The 24,135-nt window shown below is 37.5% G+C and overlaps 2 protein-coding genes across 2 annotated transcripts in view; both read right to left on the bottom strand.

Annotated features, from left to right (window-relative positions):
- The window catches only part of LOC134668824 (uncharacterized), a 197,160-nt gene that overhangs the window by 88,488 nt on the left and 84,537 nt on the right, over positions 1 to 24,135 (bottom strand). The gene's annotated exons all lie outside the window — the stretch shown is intronic.
- The window catches only part of LOC134668814 (CYFIP-related Rac1 interactor B), a 60,664-nt gene that overhangs the window by 7,958 nt on the left and 28,571 nt on the right, over positions 1 to 24,135 (bottom strand). The window contains exons 2-3 of the mRNA XM_063526268.1: positions 14,556 to 14,687; positions 3,728 to 4,002 (exon numbers count right to left, since the gene is read on the bottom strand). Of these exons, the coding sequence (XP_063382338.1) occupies positions 3,728 to 4,002; positions 14,556 to 14,687 (407 nt within the window). The remainder of the gene's footprint in view (positions 1 to 3,727; positions 4,003 to 14,555; positions 14,688 to 24,135) is intronic.

The raw sequence follows: 24,135 nt of genomic DNA, 5'->3' as shown, positions 1-24,135 counted from the left end.
TGGTAACCTCATACTTATTTGTTATGTCAATGGAGCTCCGCACAAACAGACCACACGAATGACTAACTATAGTTGAAAAAAAATAGGATGAGTGGCCATTGAAATTAAATTTTCCTGGAATCGAGTCATTGGTTATATTATAAAAACTCGTCCAATTAAAGCGATTACTTAAACACGTGATTCAGAAATCCAAAAGCGAAGCCAGGATTCCCGCAGGCTTATTTTTAGTTTGGCAAGGAAATGCCAAATGACATGAACATACGGTACGGACGATTGAGGCAAGGTATGAGTCAGCGGCAAACATACGAGTACATTCAAAGTTAATCTTGACGAATAATTTAACGCCCAAATCATAGCATATCAAATTTATTGAAAACAGTAAATTCAATAAAGGCACATACGTTATCAAGATGAACGTTGAATTGTATTTACGAGTATAACGTAAAGCGAAACGGCAAGAAACTTCGTCTAAAAGTTATTTCTAGGAAATTTACGAGTTCCATAATAGAGGTTCTGCACGATTATTGCATAAGCAAAACGTAGACGATACGACTGGATATACGTCTAGCATAGAAATGTTCTTCTTCCATTTCATTCTTGTTTAATGTTACACTAGGTATTTATTACTTTTATATATAGGTATTAACATACATTACATCAATAAGGAAGGTCAAACAGGATAAGTTTATTATTAATATATTAGGTTACACTTTAATGAGTCTTTGAAAGTATCATCCATAAAAGACTGCTACCAAATTACGCGCGACCGCCGGAACCTTATTTTCGCTGCATCGTTTTTGGCACCGACCTACGTCATGTCAATGACAGTTGAATTATCATAATGTGTTTGTGTTAAAGATAGCGGCTCGGGCATATCGATATCGCGGGCGAGAAACTCGATCCGGTGTAATAAATACGCCCTTGTCGAGGCGAATGCTTGTAAGCTTGTCCTATACCTGAACTGTATGCAGTTAGGAAATCAGGTTTGCAGGGGAAACCTGAGATTTATGGGCTATTGTTTGAGGAGCTGGTTTATGCAGCGTAAGGCTGATTAAGATAATCCACTACATTTGTGCTGCATAACTTATGGATATGTATTTTGGCGTAGACCCGGGGGCCTAGTCAAGATGACAATCGTTGATAGAAAACGCCAATCGAAACTTAAATAGGTAATGTATGGAAATTGTTACGAGACTTTTCGTAGCATCTGTCATCCCGATACATTTTTTCTATTCATTTGCCGTTTCAATGAACGATTGTTTTATAGTATGAAAGAGACCATATGAAGCTAAATAGTTGGAGGTAAGAAGGGGAGTTGCGGATGCAACTATCTAGCCTAGCGGATAGCTTTGTTGGGATCTATCACTGAGTTTTATCTGCAATGCTCATCATCATATATTTAAGAGTATGACTCTTGTCGGTGGAGCAATTTCCATGTTTGGCGGTCCTCCGCCTTCTCTTTGACAGCCCGATACGACACGACGTTGATCTTTTCCTTTATTTGATCCATGTACGCTCTCCTTGGTCTTCCCCTCTTCCTGTTTGCTTCAACTTTCCCTTCTATGATATTTTTGATGAATTCGTCGTGTCGTATCAGGTGCCCAAGCATCCTTCCTCTTCTATTGTCTATAGTTCTTAACAAACTCCTCCTCTCTCCTACTATGCGTAAAACCTCTTCGTTAGTTTTCTTTTCAGTCCAACTGATCTTTGCCATTCGACGCCAGCACCACATCTCGAAAGCCTCCAGCCTCTTCCTATCACGTTGCGTCATTGTCCACGTTTCGCTTCCGTACAGTGCTATGCTCCAGATGTACACTTTTATGAGCCTTTTGCGTATATTGCCTGATATCCTGGCTTTAAATAGGCATTTCTTTGTGTTGAAAGCTTTTTTAGCCATCGCTATTCTAGTAGTAATATCTTGTGTACATCTGGAGTCACTAGTAATTATGCTGCCTAAATATTTAAATGAATTTACCTGTTCTATTGCATTATTATTTAAGTTGATTGGTTTTTGTCTTTGCAGATTTTTGGAGGTATGTTTTGAAGCTACAAGTATCTTAGTTTTCTGCAATGCTATACGATCTTAAGTCAGTTTACTCTGTGCGCGAGGTGTCAATATCGTGGGCGTCCAATTGGATGTAAATTTGAGCATATTATAGGACGACAACCTCAACACCAAACACCAAGCATACCGGGTTCACAAACTGCTCAGCAAACCAGTATAAGTGCGATCTCCCATTACGCATATTTGTTACGGATATCGAGGTTCTTGTTACGCTGGTAACCGAAAATATGAACAGATTGCGTTCGCGCACCCGATGCGTACACGCATCCTGACCGTGACCCAACAAGAGTAAATTGAAACCGAAGTGAAGTACTTAACTCCAGATTTTCTCACTTACCTATATATTGAGTACCTACATATAATGTTTCCTCCTAAACGTTAGCAACCTAGCACTTAGCAACATATCGAATGTTGTATCTTCAAAATAATTATTTTAACCACGTGTCTACAAATCCAGTGAGTAATCCAAAAGTACGAGTATTTGATATCCATAATTTCCGTACAGAAAAGTGACACTGGCAACTTTTTTGCGACATCAGTAAGGATATTATGGCCGCTTTTACTCGTATCTCCGTGATAGCGTGATAAAACTGTCTCCGTTACTTTCTATACCGCGGTGTTAAAAAGTGACAGTTATTTATCACGTGGATAAAACCATCCATAATTCGCCTGTTGATATGTAAGAATGTCAACAACTGATTATGCATATAAGGTCTTGGCTATGTTCCTACTCGAAAATAAGGAGTAAAGTACGAGTAATGATACTTACGGGTTTTCTAGCATCCTTAAGCACACTTTAGCCATTGTGCTGAGCGTCTCCGTAGTGTTTTCTAAATCCTGTTGGTTGTCGTTCACGAACTGACTGGTAGCCTCTGACAACACTTTGAGCATGGGCGTGGCTTGAGCGTAGAAGAGCGACATGCGGTTTGCGATTATTGCACTTATATTGATAAAGACAGAGTCTGTTTCTATACTAAACAGAACAGTAAGGGCCCCCCGACATCTGGCGTCTTTCGAGCGTCGGCGTCTGTCGGCGTCGGTCCAGCGCTATGGAAAATGACGTCGCTGCGCAGTTGCGTCGACGCTGCGTCGACGTTGCGTCGACGTCGGCCATAGAATTGTAGACGCCGACGCTCGAAAGACGCCAGATGTGGGGGGGCCCTAAACAATAGTGATACTTACGGGTTTTCTAACATCCTTAAGCACACTTTAGCCATTGTGCTGAGCGTCTCCGTGGTGTTTTCTAAATCCTGTTGGTTGTCGTTCACAAACTGACTGGTAGCCTCTGACAACACTTTGAGCATGGGCGTGGCTTGAGCGTAGAAGAGTGACATGCGGTTTACGATTGTTGCACTTATTTAGAACAGAAGACAGAGTCTATGTTTCTATACTAAACAGAACAGTAAACAATAGTGATACTTACGGGTTTTCTAACATCCTTAAGCACACTTCAGCCATTGTGCTGAGCGTCTCCGTAGTGTTTTCTAAATTATGTTGGTTGTCGTTCACAAACTGACTGGTAGCCTCTGACAACACTTTGAGCATGGGCGTGGCTTGAGCGTAGAAGAGTGACATGCGGTTTGCGATTGTTGCACTTATATTGATAAAGACAGAGTCTATGTTTCTATACTAAACAGAACAGTAAACAATAGTGATACTTACGGGTTTTCTAACATCCTTAAGCACACTTTAGCCATTGTGCTGAGCGTCTCCGTAGTGTTTTCTAAATCCTGTTGGTTGTCGTTCACGAACTGACTGGTAGCCTCTGACAACACTTTGAGCATGGGCGTGGCTTGAGCGTAGAAGAGCGACATGCGGTTTGCGATTTCTGCGCTGATGTTGGATTCGTCGGGCGGTAGGTCTGGGTTGATCAAGCCGCCTCGTGATACACTGCGGCGGTAGTAGCTGAAGTCGTTTTGGATCGCTGGTGTTTTCATCTGAGAGCAAAGAAAGGGTTTCGTTTATTGTATGAAAGAGTTAGGTACATACGAGTATATTAGTCAAGATTTTTTAGTATGGCAATGACTAGGAAGCAAACTGATCGCCTCATAATAAATGATTAAAGGTTGTTAAGGATTTCAGACAGATAAGGACTACAAAAACGATGACTTTGTCAGTTTAAAGGACAAATGCACATCGCTTTTAACAAAGTAGTGAGTAAAACCACACACAGACCTGACTAAATAGTATAAGTAAATAAATCACTTCGATATCTACAAACTTGAAAACAGGACCAAAGATTTTTGAAAAAAAAAATGCGACAATAACATATCTTCTTTACTTAAAAATACTAATACAAATATATGTCTGTGTGCCAGCTCTTTAATTTCACGCAAAAGACAAAAGAAACAAATATTTGTCAAACGCAATCTTTCGGTACACATCGTGCACATACATAATACAGAGGTACGTAAATGTTGATATTGCCTGGGAGCACAACGATACAAAACAAGAATTCAATTGTGTTTCATCGCTCGGTGGATTAAAATATTAATCTTTGTTTTTTCAAATAGTAAATATTAATCATTACACATAGGTTGTGTAGTTAGTCTAATGATTTGGTCATATAATATTGCACGGGGCGAAGTTTTTGCTACCTACTATAGCGCTCTTAAATTAATATCTGACTTAACACAACCTAAGAGCTGTTTCCCACTGACGTCCAGGTTTTTTGCAGGATCCCGTTTTAGTAGTATAGGTGCTAATATAGTAACTTTCACACGAGGATCCTGTTTGCGGGATTCTGCATGCATACTACAGAAAACTGGATCCTGCAAAAAACCGTACCCGCAAAAAACTGGACGTCAGTGGGAAACAGCTCTAACAAAATGTTGAGCACCTATACCTATTTTTTTATCGGTATTTAATCGATCGACTACATTACATTATGTATCACATTTTCTACACTGGTAAAGACTGTATCGTTAATTATAGGGACAACTTTACTTAGCCGTTTTTTTTTTGGTATTATATTTTTATTTCAAAACTACAGAGTGTTTAATTAGTGCTTTAATAAGGTACACATTTCGTCCTGGGAGCTCGACGTAAAGCATTATGGTTTGGACGAAATTTACCCAATCCTCTCGAGTAAAAATAACGAGTGCGGACAAATACTAGAAGAAATTTTGCGATATGCGAACAAGAACATATCACACTAAAAAAAAATACTATGTAAACAGCAATTACACATGATTCGTATAGCGAAACATCTGGACATAGTCTAAGCATTTCTTTTCGTTAAAAAAAAAAGCTTAGGATCTGTGCATGGTGGCCTTTTAGAGAATATGGCATGCTACTTACGACAACTATGACTTTGACATCTAATATAACTATCATGGAGTTTTCTATCGACCCGCTCTAGCGATGGATCAACGCCATGAATGTCCGTTAGGCTTTAGTTTTAAGCTTATTCTTCTAGCGGTCTCCGTCATTACGTTTGCATCAGAAATTGAAGGGATTCCAAAACGTAGGGTGAAAAATCGTTTTTATGTAAAAATAAAAATTCACCACATTTATTCCGCAGCTGCTCAATTGAACAGTCATGAAGAGGACACTTAGATAACATGTTTTGGCAGCCTATTAACCTGTTGTTACTTTAAATCGTACCAACGATATAGTCGGTGAAATAGTCTCATATTCAGCTCGATAGGCTTGTCCGGACTGTATTTGCTATACGGTATTAAAAGCATCATAAATTCCCTAAAATAAAAAAAATGTCAAACCTTTAAGATATAGCTTAAAAATACCCCCAGATCAAACCCTTAGAACATAGTAATACAAAATAATACACATGCCAACAGTTAGACCAGGTTTAATCTGTCCCTATACTTAACGATACAGTCTTTATTCCTAGACACAAGTGCTTTGTAGTAACACACTACACGTTCAAAGTTACGACACCATTGTATTTTAATCCAACATTTTAAAACCATATTTGTACACGTATTCGCTGGTTACATTAATAATCGTGTGGGCTATACTGGATCAACTGGTCTGGGCGTTTCAGTGGGTGGACGTGGGCAGACTTGAATGATCGATTACATTGTGTATTGTAAACATTTTATTGTTAACGAAAACATGCCCTTGTAAATAATAAATGAAATACACAAAAATATAATCCTAAACTCAACGTATTTGTCTGAGAGACTCGGGATAAAGTACCTTGATCATCTCATGTATAATGGTTAAACTTAAGCAGGCCACTGACGAGCCTTCCAAATGGATGCCGTTACAATGGATTCATCCAAATGAATGGCATCCTAATATTAAACATTGTACGTTTTTGACATTCACGGGCCGATTTTGGATTGCAGCCACGCTATTTGGACTGTTGGAAGGTTCGTCAGTGGCCACCTTTAGACATGAATAAAAATAATTGCCCATAGAAGTAATATAATAATTCTAGCTATTGTCTGCTGTCAACAATTGAAAAATATAAATATATATAGGTACGGCACTTCTACTCTAAGGTTCGAAGGCAAGGTTTCTACACTTGCTACTTCTTATGAAGCCTTGTAAAACTATATCTGTAAAAGTTAGAAACTAGTAGAGTCAGACCAAGATAAATCAGCAACGATTTTGATAGCACACGCAATGCAAATGTCATTTATACTCGTACATCATTCATCATCATCATCTCAGCCATAAGACGTCCACTGCTGAACATAGGTCCCCCGCTTGGACCTCCATACGTGCCGGTTGCAAGCGACCCGCATCCAGCGTCTTCCGGCGACCTTAACAAGGTCGTCTGTCCATCTTGTGGGTGGACGTCCTACGCTGCGCTTGCTAGTCCGTGGTCTCCACTCGAGCACTTTGCGACCCCATCGGCCATCTTTTCTGCGTGCAATGTGGCCTGCCCATTGCCACTTCAGCTTACGTCATCATAGAAGAAGAATTCCATAGAAGTTTGACGTTTAAAATAATACTTGCACTGCTTATGCTATCACTATCAAAATCGTTGAAGACTTCCCTTGGTTCAACTCTAAGTTATTTGGTAAACACACATTGATTGAATATAAACACAATTATTTACTTTAATGATGTAATCGACAATTCAATACAACATTGATTATTTAGATGGATTTGATACCAACTCGTAAACATTTGATTATTGTATTAAATCAACAAGCGTCTGCGATCACGAGGCAAACATTAGTCACCGAAATGGCAAAGTAAACTATCATCAGCGAATTGTAGAAAGTCGGCCTTCTGCTGACCTTGCATGACTTAGTCACACTTATTATCCCATGAAAAATTCGATACTTAAGGTTTTTGTACGTTTTCTTTTGGCGGAAACACGTTTTGTTTACTTTGAAGGAACGTGCGGTCGTGCGGGATTTCTGGGTTCCATTCGTAATTCATTGGCTTCGATGGATTGAGCTACGCTTGGTAAAATGTTTTTTTTTTCACTACGTGCGCGTCAGGAGCCTAATTCGTCGTCAGCAGCACTCGTCACTAAATTGATGGTGATAATTCATAATGTTTGTATATTACAGTCCACCTCCATCACACATTTTTTGTTTTTATGGTACCGCGTACCCTAAGGGTAAAAAACAATACACTCTTTTTGTTTGGGCAGTCGTGTAAAAAGGGACCCTATTACTGAGACTCCGCTGTCCGTCCGTCTGTTTGTCTGTCACCAGGCTGTATCTCACGAACCGTGATAGCTAGGCAGTTGAAATTTTCACAAATGATGTATTTCTGTTAAACAACAAATACTTAAAACAGAATACTTAATAAATATTTAAGTGGGGCTCCCATACAACAAATGTGATTTTTTTTGCCGTTTTTTTTCCTAATGCGCGCGTCCGACTCGCACTTGGCCGGCTTTTTTTAATCTAACGTTTAAATGGAAGGCATTCAAACTGATAGCAGAATAGCCTTTGTTTCGATTAACCCGCGAGTTAATTGAATCCGATACCGGATAGTCTAGTACCTAGGTGTAGGAATAGATATGATAAAGTATTTTTTTTATTAATGAGTTTCATGTGGATCTTGTATTGTGATCTATGTAGGTACTTGTATTGTTTAAAAAAAGAGACGTTTTTGATAGGTAGTTTATTAAAATCAATCTTTGTCTATGTTAAAATGAAAGGTCTCAAAACAAAATGACAACTAGTGCGGTAGCGAAAAGCATCGGTGACTATGACTATCAAATTTGGCTATTCAAAGTCAAAGATACAAGATGTCAAAAAAAAAACAAGTACCTACAGTCAAGTGTAAAAATATGGGTGCATACAACTTACTCAAAAATATGTCCCATAGCATAGAATAAATAATAGTACAGTCGCCATCAGATATATCGGAGCGGCCAAGGTGTTCACAATATCTGAGCATGCGCTCTATATCTGAGCATGCGCTCTAACTCCCTGACAATAGAGGCGTGTTCAGATATTTGTGAGCACCTTGGCCGCTCCGATATATCTGATGGCGACTGTACTAGGTACAGAAGACTCACTATCTAACAAAACGCGTCAGTTACGATCAGCACAGATATGGCCGCTAGGTGGCGACAGCGCCACGCGCGGCTTATGGCAAACCCCAAAATTGGGGCCGAACGGATGCACTTTTAGCTACCTGTTGCAAAGCGACGGAATCGCGGAGTGAGTCACGCCTGCCCATAACTAGTTAGCTACGGAACATATGTTTGAGATGATTTGTGCACCCATATTTTTACACACAGCTAAAAAGGCTTGGACATGTAACTCTATTACACCTTTATGTAAAACCCTTTTTATGTGCAAATAAATGATTATGATTACACTTGACTAAAAATGATTAAAAGCAAATGATAAATACTAAATTACGTTAAAACTAGATGCCTAATCATTTTTTCGGTAAAATCATGCAAATTTAAATCCAAATTGAAAGTAAGGCTTGCCTACTTTCCTCAGTTTAGGAAGTTAGTTGAAAACAAAATATTTATTTTGGGCGTTCTGCCCTAGGCCCAGGGGGGTGATTTGAGGGAAAACTGCGACCCCAACTGTAATGAGGAAGTTATTAAGTTTGATTTCTTACTTAGCAGTTAAAAAATAGAATATACCTATAAGTATAATATACTGAGTAAAATAAAATATAATTACATACATATTAATACATATGTTTAGTACTGTACGACATATAAGACTTATAATTAGGTATGTTATTCACATCACAACAGGCTTTAATGCGAACTGCGATTCATCGAAAATCTAAATTTCGTTTATGTCTCTATCGCTCTTGTGTATTCGAGTGATACCTAGAGTAGCATACACCGAAATTTCGATGATCTATCTTTCAAAATAAATAGACACACATGTATGTTAACCGAAATATTCTAGGTATGTACTAAACTCGAACAACATTAAGTGCAGATGTGGTGCATGTTTTCCATCGTATTTTCTCGGAAACTTTCGTATTTGGCTACTTCAGTCAACCTCTGTACTTTTTTAACCGAGACTGACTGAAATAGCAAGACGCGTTCGTATGTTTCCTTCCCTACCTTCCCTTTATCGCCAGATTTTAACCTCACTCAAAACAGGAAATACAGCTTAGCTTAATAATGTCGAAAAGAGCAATTTTCAAATGCTGGCAGATGCTTGTTTCCTCCTATCGTATGAGTCAGGGAGCAACGACTTCGTGACAGGGTCAGATGGGCCCACGTTACTGATTGCCATTTGTTCAGATAACGCTCTAATGTGTAGGTATTTATAATAGAATTAAACATAAGGTGTGAGGTTAAATAATTTATTTAAATGTAGGTGTCCACACCTACCATCTGAGAAAAAGTCCGGGCTATGAGGTTCTTAATATTTGAAGCATACCTAGTTAAGTTGCTAACCATACTTATTTTCTTTATTTTTAAAGTAAAGGAGTGACAAACTGTTTTGCAGAGAGTGGATATTAGATACTATGAAATAACTGCGATTTGAAAAAGGGTCTAGCAGGCTAAGCGAACAAGAAGTGCCCCCAACGACGGATTTGGTCATTCTTTCAGGTGGTGTACTGGCAGGTCCTAAGAACTCTCTATGCTTAATATCAGTCCTCGATCTTCTTTTGTTTTCGAGTTATTCAGGATAATGTAAAATCATGAGTGTATCATTGAAAGTGTTATATTTTGTAAACCGTTCAAGTTAGATTAACCAAACAAAATTATATTTGACAACAATAAAATAGACTACAAAATGAATATGTTTAACCTGCATCATGTCCTTATACTTCATTATAAAAAAAAAAACATTTTATTTTTCTTCTCATTATTTTTTATACTATTCGCGGAGGTACCGTAACATCGGGGTACTTTAGCCCATGGGGGTTACTTTGTCCCAAAACGAAAAAAAGATTGAACTTCCCGTCACGCTGCACGTCAGGACCTATCGATGTATTTCGCGCTATTCATCGATAGATGACCGTATGGGGCGGTGGGTAGAAACAGTTTCACGTTAACAACGCTGATTGGTCAGTCCATAATTTCGGTCACAAGTTGTTACCTATAAACTACGCGATTCTATAATGTGCAAACTTTTTCTCGAAACAAAGAAAGCAAATAAGTTTAAGTGTTTGATTGTTATTAATCGTAACAGATATGTATCTAGGATCCTAATGTGATATAAATCATAGAATTTAAGACATTATTGTGAAAAGTATATGTTATTGAAAATCAAAGTATTCTTTGGCTATCGTTTTCGGGTTTCTTTGACCCATGGGAAAACATTTCCTTCAGAGAGAACAGCGACGCAGATATAGTCTCGCTTCATCTACTGAAGCTCTCATAACGGCACGAGATCAATCTGCTAACTAAGAAGACAATTTACTATTGACGCAGGTTATAAATCGCAATCCCAGGAACAGCAGCCAGTGGTTCGTCCTGTGCCGGAGCACTGGATGAACCACAGGCTCAGGTTTCAAAGACAGATTCTCTAGATTGTAATGGAATTAATGAAAACAAAGATAAAGAACATCTGCCGCATAAGTTTAATATCTTATAAAATGATTATCAATTTTTAAGACTGATTAGTTACAGTCGACTGTTAACTAGGTGCCTACCCTACCTAGTAAAATAATTCTATAGGAAAACTAATTTTTCATATGATAATTATAGTTATACACGTTAACTATTTCTAATGATTATGATCGATAAGTTTAGAAGGTTTTTCTGATTGTTTGGGCAAAGTTTTTATTAAAAAAAACCATGTTTAATAGATTTATTACTTTGTGTTGATTAGTTTGCTTTTTTAGTGTAATAAAAACAAATGAATCTTACTACTATGTCCTTATTTGATATACATGTGTATTGTGTAATAAATTTAAACAGCTTTCTTTGCGCTTTTATTGCAAACCGTTACGTTGTACTCAATGAAAAATCGATGGCCAAAGAAACCCGCTTGAAAGCGCAACTTTGGCTCAAACTTTGCGAAAAATGAAAAAATATTTAGAGGTTGATTTATTAAGTTTTACGTATGTGCATGAGTTGATTATACCCACAATTAAATACCTATGACTATAAAAGTGTCATAATGCGATTAAAATTGAAGTGCTCAAACGAGAAGTAAAAAGTATCTTGATTTTGGGACAAAGTACCCCGATGTTACGGTACACCTACAAAAAAAATATGCATGAGTAGCCACTAATACCCACTATACATACATATAAAAATATTTGCATAAATCTTCGTGCGTCATGTCAAAAAAAAAAACATTATAGAACAAGGATCTCGGAAACGGCTTACACGGGAGTGCTTATCTTTTGTTCGTGTTTATAGCCGATAGCTCATAGCTTACTAGCTCGCGGTGGGACCAGTGCCCAAAACAGGTCAAAATCTGCACAATGCGCACTTGAAAAACCGAAATGTAGGTATAGATCCGCCGGCCGAATTTACGGCGGCCGGATACCGGATATTCGGCCGATGGGCAGGCCTATTAATATCCGGTATCCGGCCAACTATCCGTTGCATCTCTAGTTAGCACTTTGTCCGTATCATTATTTTTAGACATGTCGGTACTAATGTACATTATACGTTTTATTTTTCACGTAAAGGTTAACTGGAAGAGATCCATTAAAGGGATAAGTTCGCCTTTGTACTAATGACGAATGTTATTTTTCCTGTTTTGTTTTGTTTTTTTGTACAATAAAGTGTTTTACTACTATTACTACTACTACGTTTATACCTAATTCATTATCTATGTGCATACTAACTGTACATTTAGGTATAACGTATGTTCCTAAAGAGACTATATGTACGTTGCCGTTAATTAATCTCGAATCTACAGCACGAATGTAAATTCAACAACGAATATTCCAGAGACACAATACAATCAAGTTTCACTCGAGTGAATTCTAACAGTACCATTTGTAAACAACAATAAATGACCCCGTAAATAAGGATAATCAGCTCGTTCGCAGTCCTTTCGACATAAAGGATCCTACAGCTTTATCGTAACTTATGACAATATTCAATGGTGTGACAGTCAGAAATATCGGCGCGGCCGACATGCTCACATTTCACCGAACACGCGTCTATTCTCAAATCGGTAGAGTGCATGTTTAGAAAATTTGAGCACCTTGGCCGCTTAAATATATGATGTTGAATGAACCAATTGCTGCTAAGCGAGGGCTGACTATGTTACTACTATTACTATTCTTCTTATGTATGTTACTACTTCTAAAAACTAGGAGGCTGATTTTGACCGCTTGTTTAGGCATTTTTACGTAAAAGTAAAACCGTCCACAAGTGCGAGTCGGAATTGCCCACCGAGGGTTCCGTACTTTTTAGTACTTGTTGTTCCAGCGGCAACTGCCTAGCTATCACGGTTCATGAGATACAGCCTGGTGACAGAGAAACAGACAGACGGATAGTGGAGTCTTAGTAATAGGGTCTCGTTTTTTACCCTTTTGGTACGGAACCCTAATAAAAGACGTAAAGAATAGGTAACTTTGAAACCATGAAGGTACAATACCATAAAAAGTACAATCATGATACCATAACGCGGCAACCTCAAATAGGCACACGCATAAACGTCAAGTTTCTCTATCGTTTCTCGAATGGATTGTCAACATGCGTGACTTTGACAGCGCGATAACTCCCACTTTTTATTGTTGTGTCATTGTGTCATTCGATATCGGCAATGTGGTATAGGATGTATTTAATTTACGCAGCGTAAACACGGTAGGGTGGCAGATATGCACGTCAAATAGAGTATTTTATTACTTTAGTTTGGTTTACACTGCAATAAGCGAAGGTCTCCGTTTCCAAATAATGCTTTCGTATGTCTATTTGGATGATTTTCTCTATAGGTCGCTTTTCTCAACCGATAGCTGATAGTGATAAGTGATAACTCATAAAACTTTGTGAGCGAGTTTGACAATCAACATATTTAACTTTTTTTTTTGTTATAGGCTTGTATTACAACTAAAATAACAAAATAAATTAATCATAAATCTAGCCCTAAATTAGCCTGAGGCATTGTTCCCAGGACGCTGGCCGCGTTCCCCCTCTGCACAGCGAGGCTGAGTTTTGTGCAAAAAAAGGGGCAGCTCGTAGGTTGCCAGACACCCAGACCAGTTTGGTAGAAATTTCTTTAACTAGTTTTTTGGTGTCTGACGACCAAGGACCGAGAGTTTCAATTGCAAGTGCAACTTTGTGGTAACTTAAATCTAAAATGTTTGTCGGAAAAAAAGTCGTGCGGTCTAATGATTATTACTATCCATTTTTCCACCCTACAATTAACAATGTAATGTAAGTATACATTTAGGACTACATTTAAGTAGAAGACTTCATAAGACCGACTTATTAGGAGTCGGCCGAGTGCGAAGTGCGAACACAATGGGAATCCAGGCCAGTCCATCTCTAAACGGCCACCTTGTTTTATACGAACTTATTCTACACTCATGGGCCAATTCGAGCTTTAGTTATTCGATCTGTTTCCGATATGATACTGATCAGTGTCAAAAGTGACGATTTGGGTTTAAGGAATGTCACTTTTGACACTGACAGATCGGTATCACATCGGAAACAGATGGAATAACTAAAACTCGAATTGGCCTGCTAGTATGAGTACTAATACTAAATGATGGACTGAAATGGAATGCTACTTTCCTCTATACCGGGTGGAACAGAATGAGGGACTTTTATGCAAATGGGGAGTTGTTTAGGCTACGCCTACGTACTTTATTTTTCACTTATTGATCATGTTAATATTTCTAACCGTTATTGAGATAAAATTTGTTTAACATTAGTGCACAAATCTGCATGTTTCAACCCCAGCAAATAGATCCGATGAATGACATGACATGTGTCAATTTAAAACGTAAATAACTTTGTAGGGTTGATTGATATAAAAATATTACGTTTTAATGATTTGTTTTACTTTTGAATCCAGCTTTACGATTATAATAAGTAACTCTATTGTAGACCACATAGATAACACTATCCTTTCAGCTCAGTCTCTAGAAATGTTCCACCCTGTATATTTGTCAAGTTGGATAAATAAGCGCCTGTTGTGAAACTACGTACCTTATATTCATCGAACTTGAGCACAAACTCCAGTATTTCAGCGAACTGCTTGACAAGGGCCTGCTGCTGCTCAAGGTGCTGCGTCGGACTCATGGTGCCGCCGACTAGCGAGCCCAATAACCGCGGCACTACCTGAGGACAAACAATATTTACATTAGGAAACGTGATTTTTTTTTCCGTTTCTTTGCGTAATGGTACGGGACCCTTCGTGCGCGAGTCCGACTCGCACTTGACGGTTTTTTGTTATTTACACAACCACAGACTGCGGACACAGTCTAAATGGATGCGACATAAAATCGCTAAAATATCTGAATCATCTGGACGCAGTGCAATATATGGTACATGTCCACTTTTGGCTACGAGCGACGCTATAGTTTACTACGACATAAATGCATATTGCTTCTGTCAGTGACAACTTACATGTACAAAACGATAAGCATAGGAAAATAAAGTTGCTTTTTGTCATAACTATACCTATCGGTATTTCACTCCGCCTAACCCTACGCCGCTACGCTGATAATTGATCAAACCTGGTTTAGTTACCTCACATCAAAGAATTGCAAAAAGTACAACACGTCAGAAAACGACCTACATCGCCGTATTGGGTCAACTAGTTATCCTACGTGGGGTTCCGATTTGCCTCAAAAAGTCCGCATAGAGCTTTCATCACAGCGCAGGCTAATCCGCTTTTACGTAGCTTTCATTTTGCCTTACATTTCTTATTTTCATTTCAGAGGGTTCTTTGTGTTTGATGTGCGGTGTTTCGGATAGATTAGTATTTTTTGGCGTCATAAAAGCAAGGATTAACAGTGTCTATTGCGCTTCTTAACTTTAATTACGTTTTTGCTGTTAGGTGGGTGCGTTTTACATTAATTTTGACTTTGTTGTTTATGCAAGTATGATAAAAATTTACCTCTAGATGGTGTATGCACTTCTAAATGCTTAGAAACATACTTTTCATGCGTTGCGTTGCGTGTTACAAGTATGTTTCTAAGCGTACAAATTTCAGGGTTCAGATGTCATAATGCATTGCATACTTTGCGTACGTGGGATAAGTGTGTCCCGAGCTTTATGCTATGAATCGTTTGACTTTATCTGTCATTTTGACGTATGTATTTGTAAGAAAGGGATAAAACATAATTTAACTAAATCGGGCCCGTAAAGTTCATGAATAAGGGGGAATATCTCTATACTGTAACTACTTATAACTCATCGCAGCATTTAAAAATTGTTTTAAAGTACAGATCAAACAATGATAGAGGACTTTAAGAGCTACCGATTTAACTGTGTTTATGTGTTCAGCGAAAATTAATGGTTTCTATCATTAGCCTATGATTGATTGCGATTAGTACTGAAAGCAACACAGTAAATAACATAAATTTTCCAATAAATCAAACAAAAACACCAATAGAGGTCGCTGTTTCACATCGAGTGGGCGTCAAGTACTGTCTGACCCAGGACACTTATGCACTGACCTCAATTCTTTGAGTACATGCCAAGGGTATAAAATAAGAAAAGTACAGAATACAGTCCTTGGGAGAAATCTGAAGTTTTTGAATTAATAAGGCTTCGTTTACATTGTGTGGATTTTATGTAATGTTTGACCTATAGTTCGTTTTTTTTAGCATTAGAAAGAACTTCGCAGAAGTAAGCTTGTGGTTCCAAATCCGGCACTTTTAGCGGTAATAATTTGAAGTAAATTATATGTATTGACCGTGCTACATTAGATAATTCAATAATTATTAACAATTAAAGAGCCTGATAAAAACTGTACGCTTACCTCTGTGGAGTTCTTTCTAATGCTAAAAAAAACGAACTATAGTATGAACTTGAATCCAGCAAAGTAATTAAAAGTTTGGACATACTGGACAACGTAACCAAAATAAGATCAACATATCAGAAAGAGAAATGTGCTTTGCGACTTTTACAAGTCTGAGGCCACGCCTTAGAGCCATCCCACAATAGCGTCTCCCGAGCGTCGGCGTCTAATCAACTCTATGGCTGCTGCAACGTAGGCGATACAGCGACGCCATTTTCCATAGCGCTGACTAGACGCTCAAAAGTCGCTGTGGGGTGACCCTTGGGCAAACATTTTGTAGCACATTTTCAGTGGCGGGGTTAGGGGTTGAACTTCCATCAATCCTTTCCAAGTTAGTAAAGCTTTTCAATGCTTATAACATCAAATAATTCAAATTATTTGACAGGGTTTAGGCAGGGCGCTGTCTGCAAGCACCGTAAAATGGGTGGCTTTGAAATGCAGTAGGTAGCAATGTGATGAAGATTTTTGGTTGTAGGTATTTTATACATATAATTCCTAAATAAAGGAACCTCATTTTACGGTATTTATGTATTTATTTATACGTCATGTCTACTATACGTTAAAATATTTCATATTTTAGTTACAATACTAGGTACTAAATACGCTTCCCAGAATCATCTCGCGCAACTTACGCTAAGTGAAGTTTGGCAGGCTATTAAGCGAGATATAATAGAATCCGACCCCAGCGATCCCCGGCGAATAGACGCTAATAAAGAAATATTGCTATCGCCATTGACGCCACTTTGCTAACATTACTCGATGTTTGGAAGCTTTTACTCAGCCATTATGCGGCTAATTTTTTTTAAAACCATGTTGATGGCATGACGACGGCGACAATCGTACAAGCGGTTGTAGTTGTCAAGCGGACCCCAGGTTCCCATTTGCCGTGGCGAAATGCCGGGATAACGCGAGGAAGAAGAAGGAGGTCCTCAGAAAAACGCGTACCTATACTAATATCGTTTTTTTCATTTGCTAATTTTTGATTAGGTACTTTTAATGCTAAGAAACTTTTTCTTTTTTTAATCAATAGTATGTACGATTGAAGTGTTGCTAATCCTAAGCTGCCTAATGGAACAACAGGGCCTTTACTGTTCATATAAAGCAAGTTTATTCACCAGCACCACATAAAAACACACAATTTGTGTAATTACTATGTGTATCATTATATAAAGAGTGTATAATGATATAATGATACCTAATAACTGTTGTTATGTTTCAAAAACTACACGAGAAAGTTCTATTTACACAATTAATTCGCCCATAGCTATCGCCAACCGTGTCATTATCGTGTGTTTAATGTTTAATTATCTAGCAATAACATCAAACAATCCTCTTTTTGCTATACATAGAAAATGTTTGGTAAAACTTCGCTGTGGAACGTTTATCAACAATGTCAGGAAGCAATTGTAATTCAGTCGCTTGGGCCGAACACATCCTGATTCTGGGCTATGAGAACGTTAAATAGGAAAAATGAAATATCGAGAATCAGCAAACTACGGGCTAAAGGTTATGTGAACAAAAGTATATGTGGTAAGTATACCACGTTTGTCAATAAAGGCTGTGATTCTATTAAAAATAAGACTTTTTCCATGTATCGTTAGTTACCCGACCCTGCTACGAAAAAAGAGCAGTTTTAGCAGTATGTATGTGGAAAGATATGTTTGAATATTTACTGTGTTCAGTGCAGCGTGAAAAGTACTAATTGGTACTGAGCCAATTTTTGGTAAGAAATGTCAATCGATTTATCTACATGACATGGATGATATCCATATATCAACTATAACCCTCTGTCGAAAATCTATACGAAAGAAATTCTTACATGAAGTTACTGCTTTTGAACATTGTGATTTTTTTGGCTTTCTAACACCCTTGCTTGTTCTCCTCTTCCTTCCGCTGTGCAAATAACAAAAATCTCCGACATTTTGTTTTCAATCTCCCATTGGTTGGATTCAATCTTCAATACAATTGAATGTTCCGAATAAGGATTCGCATCCTCGGGTCGAGAGTAACGAATCGAATGTAAGCAATTATGCCAACTGTTCCTGCCCGTAATGGGTCAAATGGTGATATCCTTTATCGGGAATTTATATCGCACTGGGGACGACAATTATTGTTTGTTCGGGGTTTTCGCCATGCTAAATAAACCGTGTAAAAATTTATTGGTATCGTGTTATTGATGGGTTATTAAATATGATATGCATTAGGAGTTTTTACGTGATAAAAATAAATAGTAAGTACTTTTGGACGGTTTTGTCGATTGAAGCGTTTTATAAGGATCGATCGATAAACTAAATGCTGAAACTTGCAAATAGAACACATATTTAGGATAGAATAGATGAGAGTGGCCAGGGACCGATTTTTATTTTATATTACTGGCGGCGTCCCGAATTGGATATATGTATACATATTTCTTAAAGATAGTTCGTAAAAGTATCCCAACACGAATAGGTAGGTACAGTACCTAACTCCTTCTTGAAAATGAAATTGCGTTAAAAAACAATGGTAACCCATTTACTATTTTTGATGATTACAGGATGTAATTAGAAAAAACGTCTTGCAGATCTGATCTGAATTCTGATATATTACCCAAAACTTATTGTATTATTTAAAAAAATACTTAAGCAATTGAAGTGTTAACATTTTACCTTCTTTGTCTTCCATTTTGGCTTCAAAGAGCGCCATTCTCAAAACTTTAACTCTCCTTTAGTCCAGCTAATTTGTTATTATAAGCCTCAAGTTGAAAATAACACACCCTTGACATGGTTTCCCTTTCATACCCATTAATTAGGTGAGGAGTTGACGACCCTACCACAGTTAATAAAGGCATAAGTAAACACTGATTCTAGTAAAAATAAAACCTTTTAAATGTAACAGTATTGAAAAGTTAATCACGTGGCTGTGATACTTCCGAAATAGGGAACACAATGAATAACGCTTTCCGTTATTTTGACAGTATTATGAAAATGAATTCATTTTGAAGTAAGCGGACCGTGAGTCACGCTAACTGATATTGTAAGGGTTTTCCTTATGGTGGAAATTGTGGAAAAATCTTACATCTAAAGGGGCCAACTGATTACTAGTCCGCCGGACGATATCGGCCTGTCAGTTAAACGCAAAATTTGGCAATTCCGAACAACTGACAGGCTGATATCGTCCGGCGAACTGGTAATCTGTGGGCCCCTTATGCGAGTTATGCGCCGTTCATGCCTTATAGAAGCTTCATTCGTAATGTCAATTTCTCTAGAGAGCGAAATATAATTGATTTATACAGATGTACGTCGTCGTAGGCTGAGTTTAGGAAAGTCGCGAGCAGTATTAGGTACGTTTAATTAATAAATTATTTTATAGCGTTCATCATCAAATTAATTATACATTCGTGTGTCCTTCCATGGTTGTACTTTGCGAAGTACATTAACGTAGTGATTTAATTCTCTTTGAGTACATTTACCGAAGCGCCCTATAAAACTATAAATAGGCCATACCCCCGCGGAGCGCACGTACAGTCATCAGCAATAGTATCTTACACAACTAGGGCCGCAAAAATATGTGACACGTTCTTATTTGGAGCGCAATAAGAGCGCGTCATATATTTTTGCGGCCCTAGTTGTGTAAGATACTATTGCTGATGACTGTACCATTTTAATCTAATCGTGGCGGATCAGGACAGCTTGTTCACATGATTATAATAACGGGGAAGCCAAGTTATAAGTAGATATACATAAAATGAAATAAATGTCATATACTAAGAAAAAGTGACCAAGGCCTCCAGTGCCACAGGCCAGCATCCTCTGCTATCGCGGCAGATGCCTAAGCCACACGGCCACCGGGCCACAGCGGTATAGGTCGAATTTTTCCAAGTATATGCACTTAGATATACGTAGTAAAGAGAGCGTGAAAAATGTAGGCAGGTAAGTATACCTAATAGCAGTTGTAGTGTTACCTACTTAGAAATTATAATATAATTTTTTTTTTAATTTAATCAATTGTACTTTTCTTTTGTATCTTTTTACTGAGGTGTGCCAATAAAGAGTATTCTATCTATTTCTATTCTATCTATAATATTTCAAATATTATTTAAATATCAAATATCAACATTTATTCAGCAAATAGGCCACAAGGGCACTTTTACACGTCAACATTGAATTTACATAAAAGCAAAAATAATAACATCAACAATTTTAGAAAATAAAACTAACAATTCAATCTAACGTATTACAATTACTAAGAGATGTATATGGTATCTTAATGTCGAATTACATACAAAATACAGATTAAAAAAAACACACAAAAAAATCTATAATATTTAGAGGTGTAAATGTCTCTAGGTGTCAGAACTATAAGATTATATAGTTTATCAAGTTATCCTTCGAGATGTATAGGGTCTCCAAGAGTCAATATCCTGTATAATTAATACATTCATTAAGAGAAAAGAAACATACGAGAACAGAATGAGGCGTCTCACTGTAATTAATTAATAAAAATTAAGTTACTAAGTATAATAGCTCATGTTAGCTTAAACAGACCAGTTTCCACAAACAGCACCCGTTCACGAGTATGACGCGTATCTCAGCCATCGCCTCCCTCAACCTTCATTCGGGAAAGTGGCGACCCGATCAACGACGCCACCGTAAGCAAAGACTTTTAAGCGAGCATGACATGTTCAAGCTACCGGCCTATATTAATATTAAAATAGTAATAACATGTAGCTGTAAGACACGGCATTTTGTGCTCATATGTTACATAAAAAGACAGTATAACTTCACATAATTACTAGCCTAAGTTGACTTAGAGATGTAAAGGTGTAAAGGTCTCTAAGTGTCAGAAACATTAAAAATATTGGTATGTACAATCAAAAATAAAAATCTAATAAATAAATATGTACTTAGAGATGTATAAGGTCTCCAAGTGTCCAAAACTAAAATTACATTAAACAATATCATCAAGCGAGAACATCATTGTCTCATGTGTCAATTCTACTGGACACTAGCATATTTAATTTTACTCTTATTATACTAATGAAATCAAGCTACCGGCTTAAAAGCATCTCTATCGTTTATAAAATCATTTACAGTGTAGTACGCCTTACTTAACAATATGGGTTGGGTCTTTTATGACGACTATAAAACGTTCCGATTGAAAAATTTGCTGTTTTCTGGTCTATAACCGCGAAAATCGAAGTTCGCAAATTCCGTGCATCTTTCTTTGTCACTCTAAAATGTTAGTAAGTTGCTTTAGTTGTAATACTCTTATTCATTTATTAAGCAATCTGCCTAAAATCTTAGTGTTAATAGGCCAAGAAATAAGAAGTTATAGAGGGAAATGCTAGGAACACAATTTTTGACTCCGTAACTTTGTTTGGACTAGTTAGGAGGTGAACATATCAAAAGTCCCCGGCCGTAGCCCCGGTGCTGGGGGGGAGAGGGGGGAAAGAACGTCTCATTTTTCGGTTTTTCACTAATATCTTGGAAACTTTGCGTCTTAGCGACATGACTACTGAGACAAACCAAAAGCTGATAAAATTTGTTACGAGTTTTATTCAGTCAAGTTTTTCGATATCTTGAATAGTTTTTGAGATATCCGCTCTTGAAAGTTTATTTAGGGCTTTCAATTTTATCTTGATATCTACATTAGTGAAGCTGCTAGGCCGTGTTTGGTATCATTTTCGTATAAATCGGGGGTGCTGAATTCATTTTTGGTATCACATTGACACGTACCATTCCTCAGAAAAAACATATAAACTTTAAACAAATACCTTTTTTTTAAATTCCTCTTCACGCTTAAACCGCTCAACCAATTTAATTGTAATTTGGTATACAGATATTTCGAGTCCCAAGACAGGACATAAGATACTTTTTATCTCAATAATCATCCTTTAAAGTTGTGAAATAGAGTATGGGGGGAATTCAACTTCGTCGACGAAACTGAATTCCTGAGGTAAATACTGCTTAAGGTAAAGTTTGAAGTCATGTTAGGTATCATTTTCATCTAAATCACAGATGTATACCATCCTAAATTTCACCTAAACCGGTTCAGCGGTTATTGACTCCTCATACAAACTTCCACCCCACTTTTCACATCCTCAAAAGATGCTTTTGGTTATAAAAACCATCCTATGTATGAGACTGAAACTATTTCTATACAAAATTTCAACGAAATTGGTTCAGCGGTTTAAGCGTGAAGAGGGATTTTTAAAAATATATTTTTTTTAATTTTGGTTTTACTTCGGAATAGTGTCAATGTGATACCATAAATGAATTCAGCACCCACGATTTATACGAAAATGATACCAAACATGGCCTAACAGCATCACTGATGTAGATATCAAGATAAAATTAAAATCCCTAAATAAACTTTCAAGAGCGGGTATCTCAAAAACTATTCAAGATATCGAAAAACTTGACTAGATAAAACTTGTAACTAATTTTATGAGCTTTCGGTTTGTCTTAGTAGTCATGTCGCTAAGATGCAAAGTTTCCAAGATATCAATGAAAAACCGAAAAATTCGACCTTCTTACCCCCCTCTACCCCGCAGCACCGGGGCTACAGCCGGGGACTTTTGATATGTTCACCTCCTAACTAGTCTAAACAAAGTTACGGAGACAAAAATTGTGTTCCTAGCATTTCCCTCTACAACGTTTTATGAGCATTCATTTACTGACCTATAACAGTTTCAAGCTCAAAACGCCCCATGGGCTCCATATAGTAAGTTTTATACTATAAACATTAAACATCTCTGCAGAGACATATCCGCATAAACCCCATAGGTAAACATTTATGAGGCTGCCCCCAACGGTACAGGGGACTATCGCGAAAATCGCGGGGATCTTTCTCTTTTACTCCAATGAAGGTTTAATTAGAGTGACAAAGAAAGATGCACGGAATTTGCGATCTTCGATTTTCGCGGTTATAGACCAGAAAACAGCAAATTTTTCAATCGGAACGTTTTATAGTCGTTATAAAACCCCACCCAACCCATATTTTACGAGCGTGAGCTTTCAGTTCAATGAGACAAATAAAACCACTCTGACGAACAAGCGTAATTCACTCAATTTTAACAAGTAAATTAACTATAACTAGCGTTAATTTGATAAAAGCAGTGACGTTTTAGTAATAAGGACTATCAATTTTAGTTTACACGTATTAGACACTGATGATCTCAACCAAGCGCTACTTAACGAGACCTCAGATGTTAATATCTCAGTGAAGTTTTGATCTCTGAATGAAATCATAACGCCGCCGCTATATAGTAGTAAACATAAATAGCGTTACACATAGGTCTGAACTGAAGCGTGTTATAAAATATGGAGTTAAGACCTTTTTAATGCATTTACACCTATGATGAGAACGCAAATTTATTCAATTTGTCCCTGATTAGAATAGATACGATTATGATATATTACATCCATAATCACTTCAATCTTTGACTTTGGCAGTTCTATCAACTCCAGTCATTAAACATATTTTTAAGGGTTGTAGAAAAAGAAGTGTCTGGTATTCAGTCTACCAGTTTCTATTAATCACTGGTCTCTAACAAAAAGCTAATGGACGGCGGTCGATCATGCGTGCTTGAAGTACTGTAATCTTAATTACAATAATTACACTTTACAATGCTATGTGGTTTTATTACTATGCTAACACAGTTAATTTATACATCAGTAGAGGTGATTTATAGAGCAATGCTTTGCCATAAACGGTACGTGTTTAAAGCGTCGCCATCAGATGTATCGGAGCGGCCAAGGTGCTCACTAATATCTGAACACG

The sequence above is a fragment of the Cydia fagiglandana genome, chromosome 11, assembly GCF_963556715.1.
Source record: "Cydia fagiglandana chromosome 11, ilCydFagi1.1, whole genome shotgun sequence".
Lineage (NCBI taxonomy): Eukaryota > Metazoa > Arthropoda > Insecta > Lepidoptera > Tortricidae > Cydia > Cydia fagiglandana.
The sequence above is the reverse complement of the archived record's forward strand: the minus strand, read 5'-3'. Positions and strand labels throughout refer to the sequence as shown.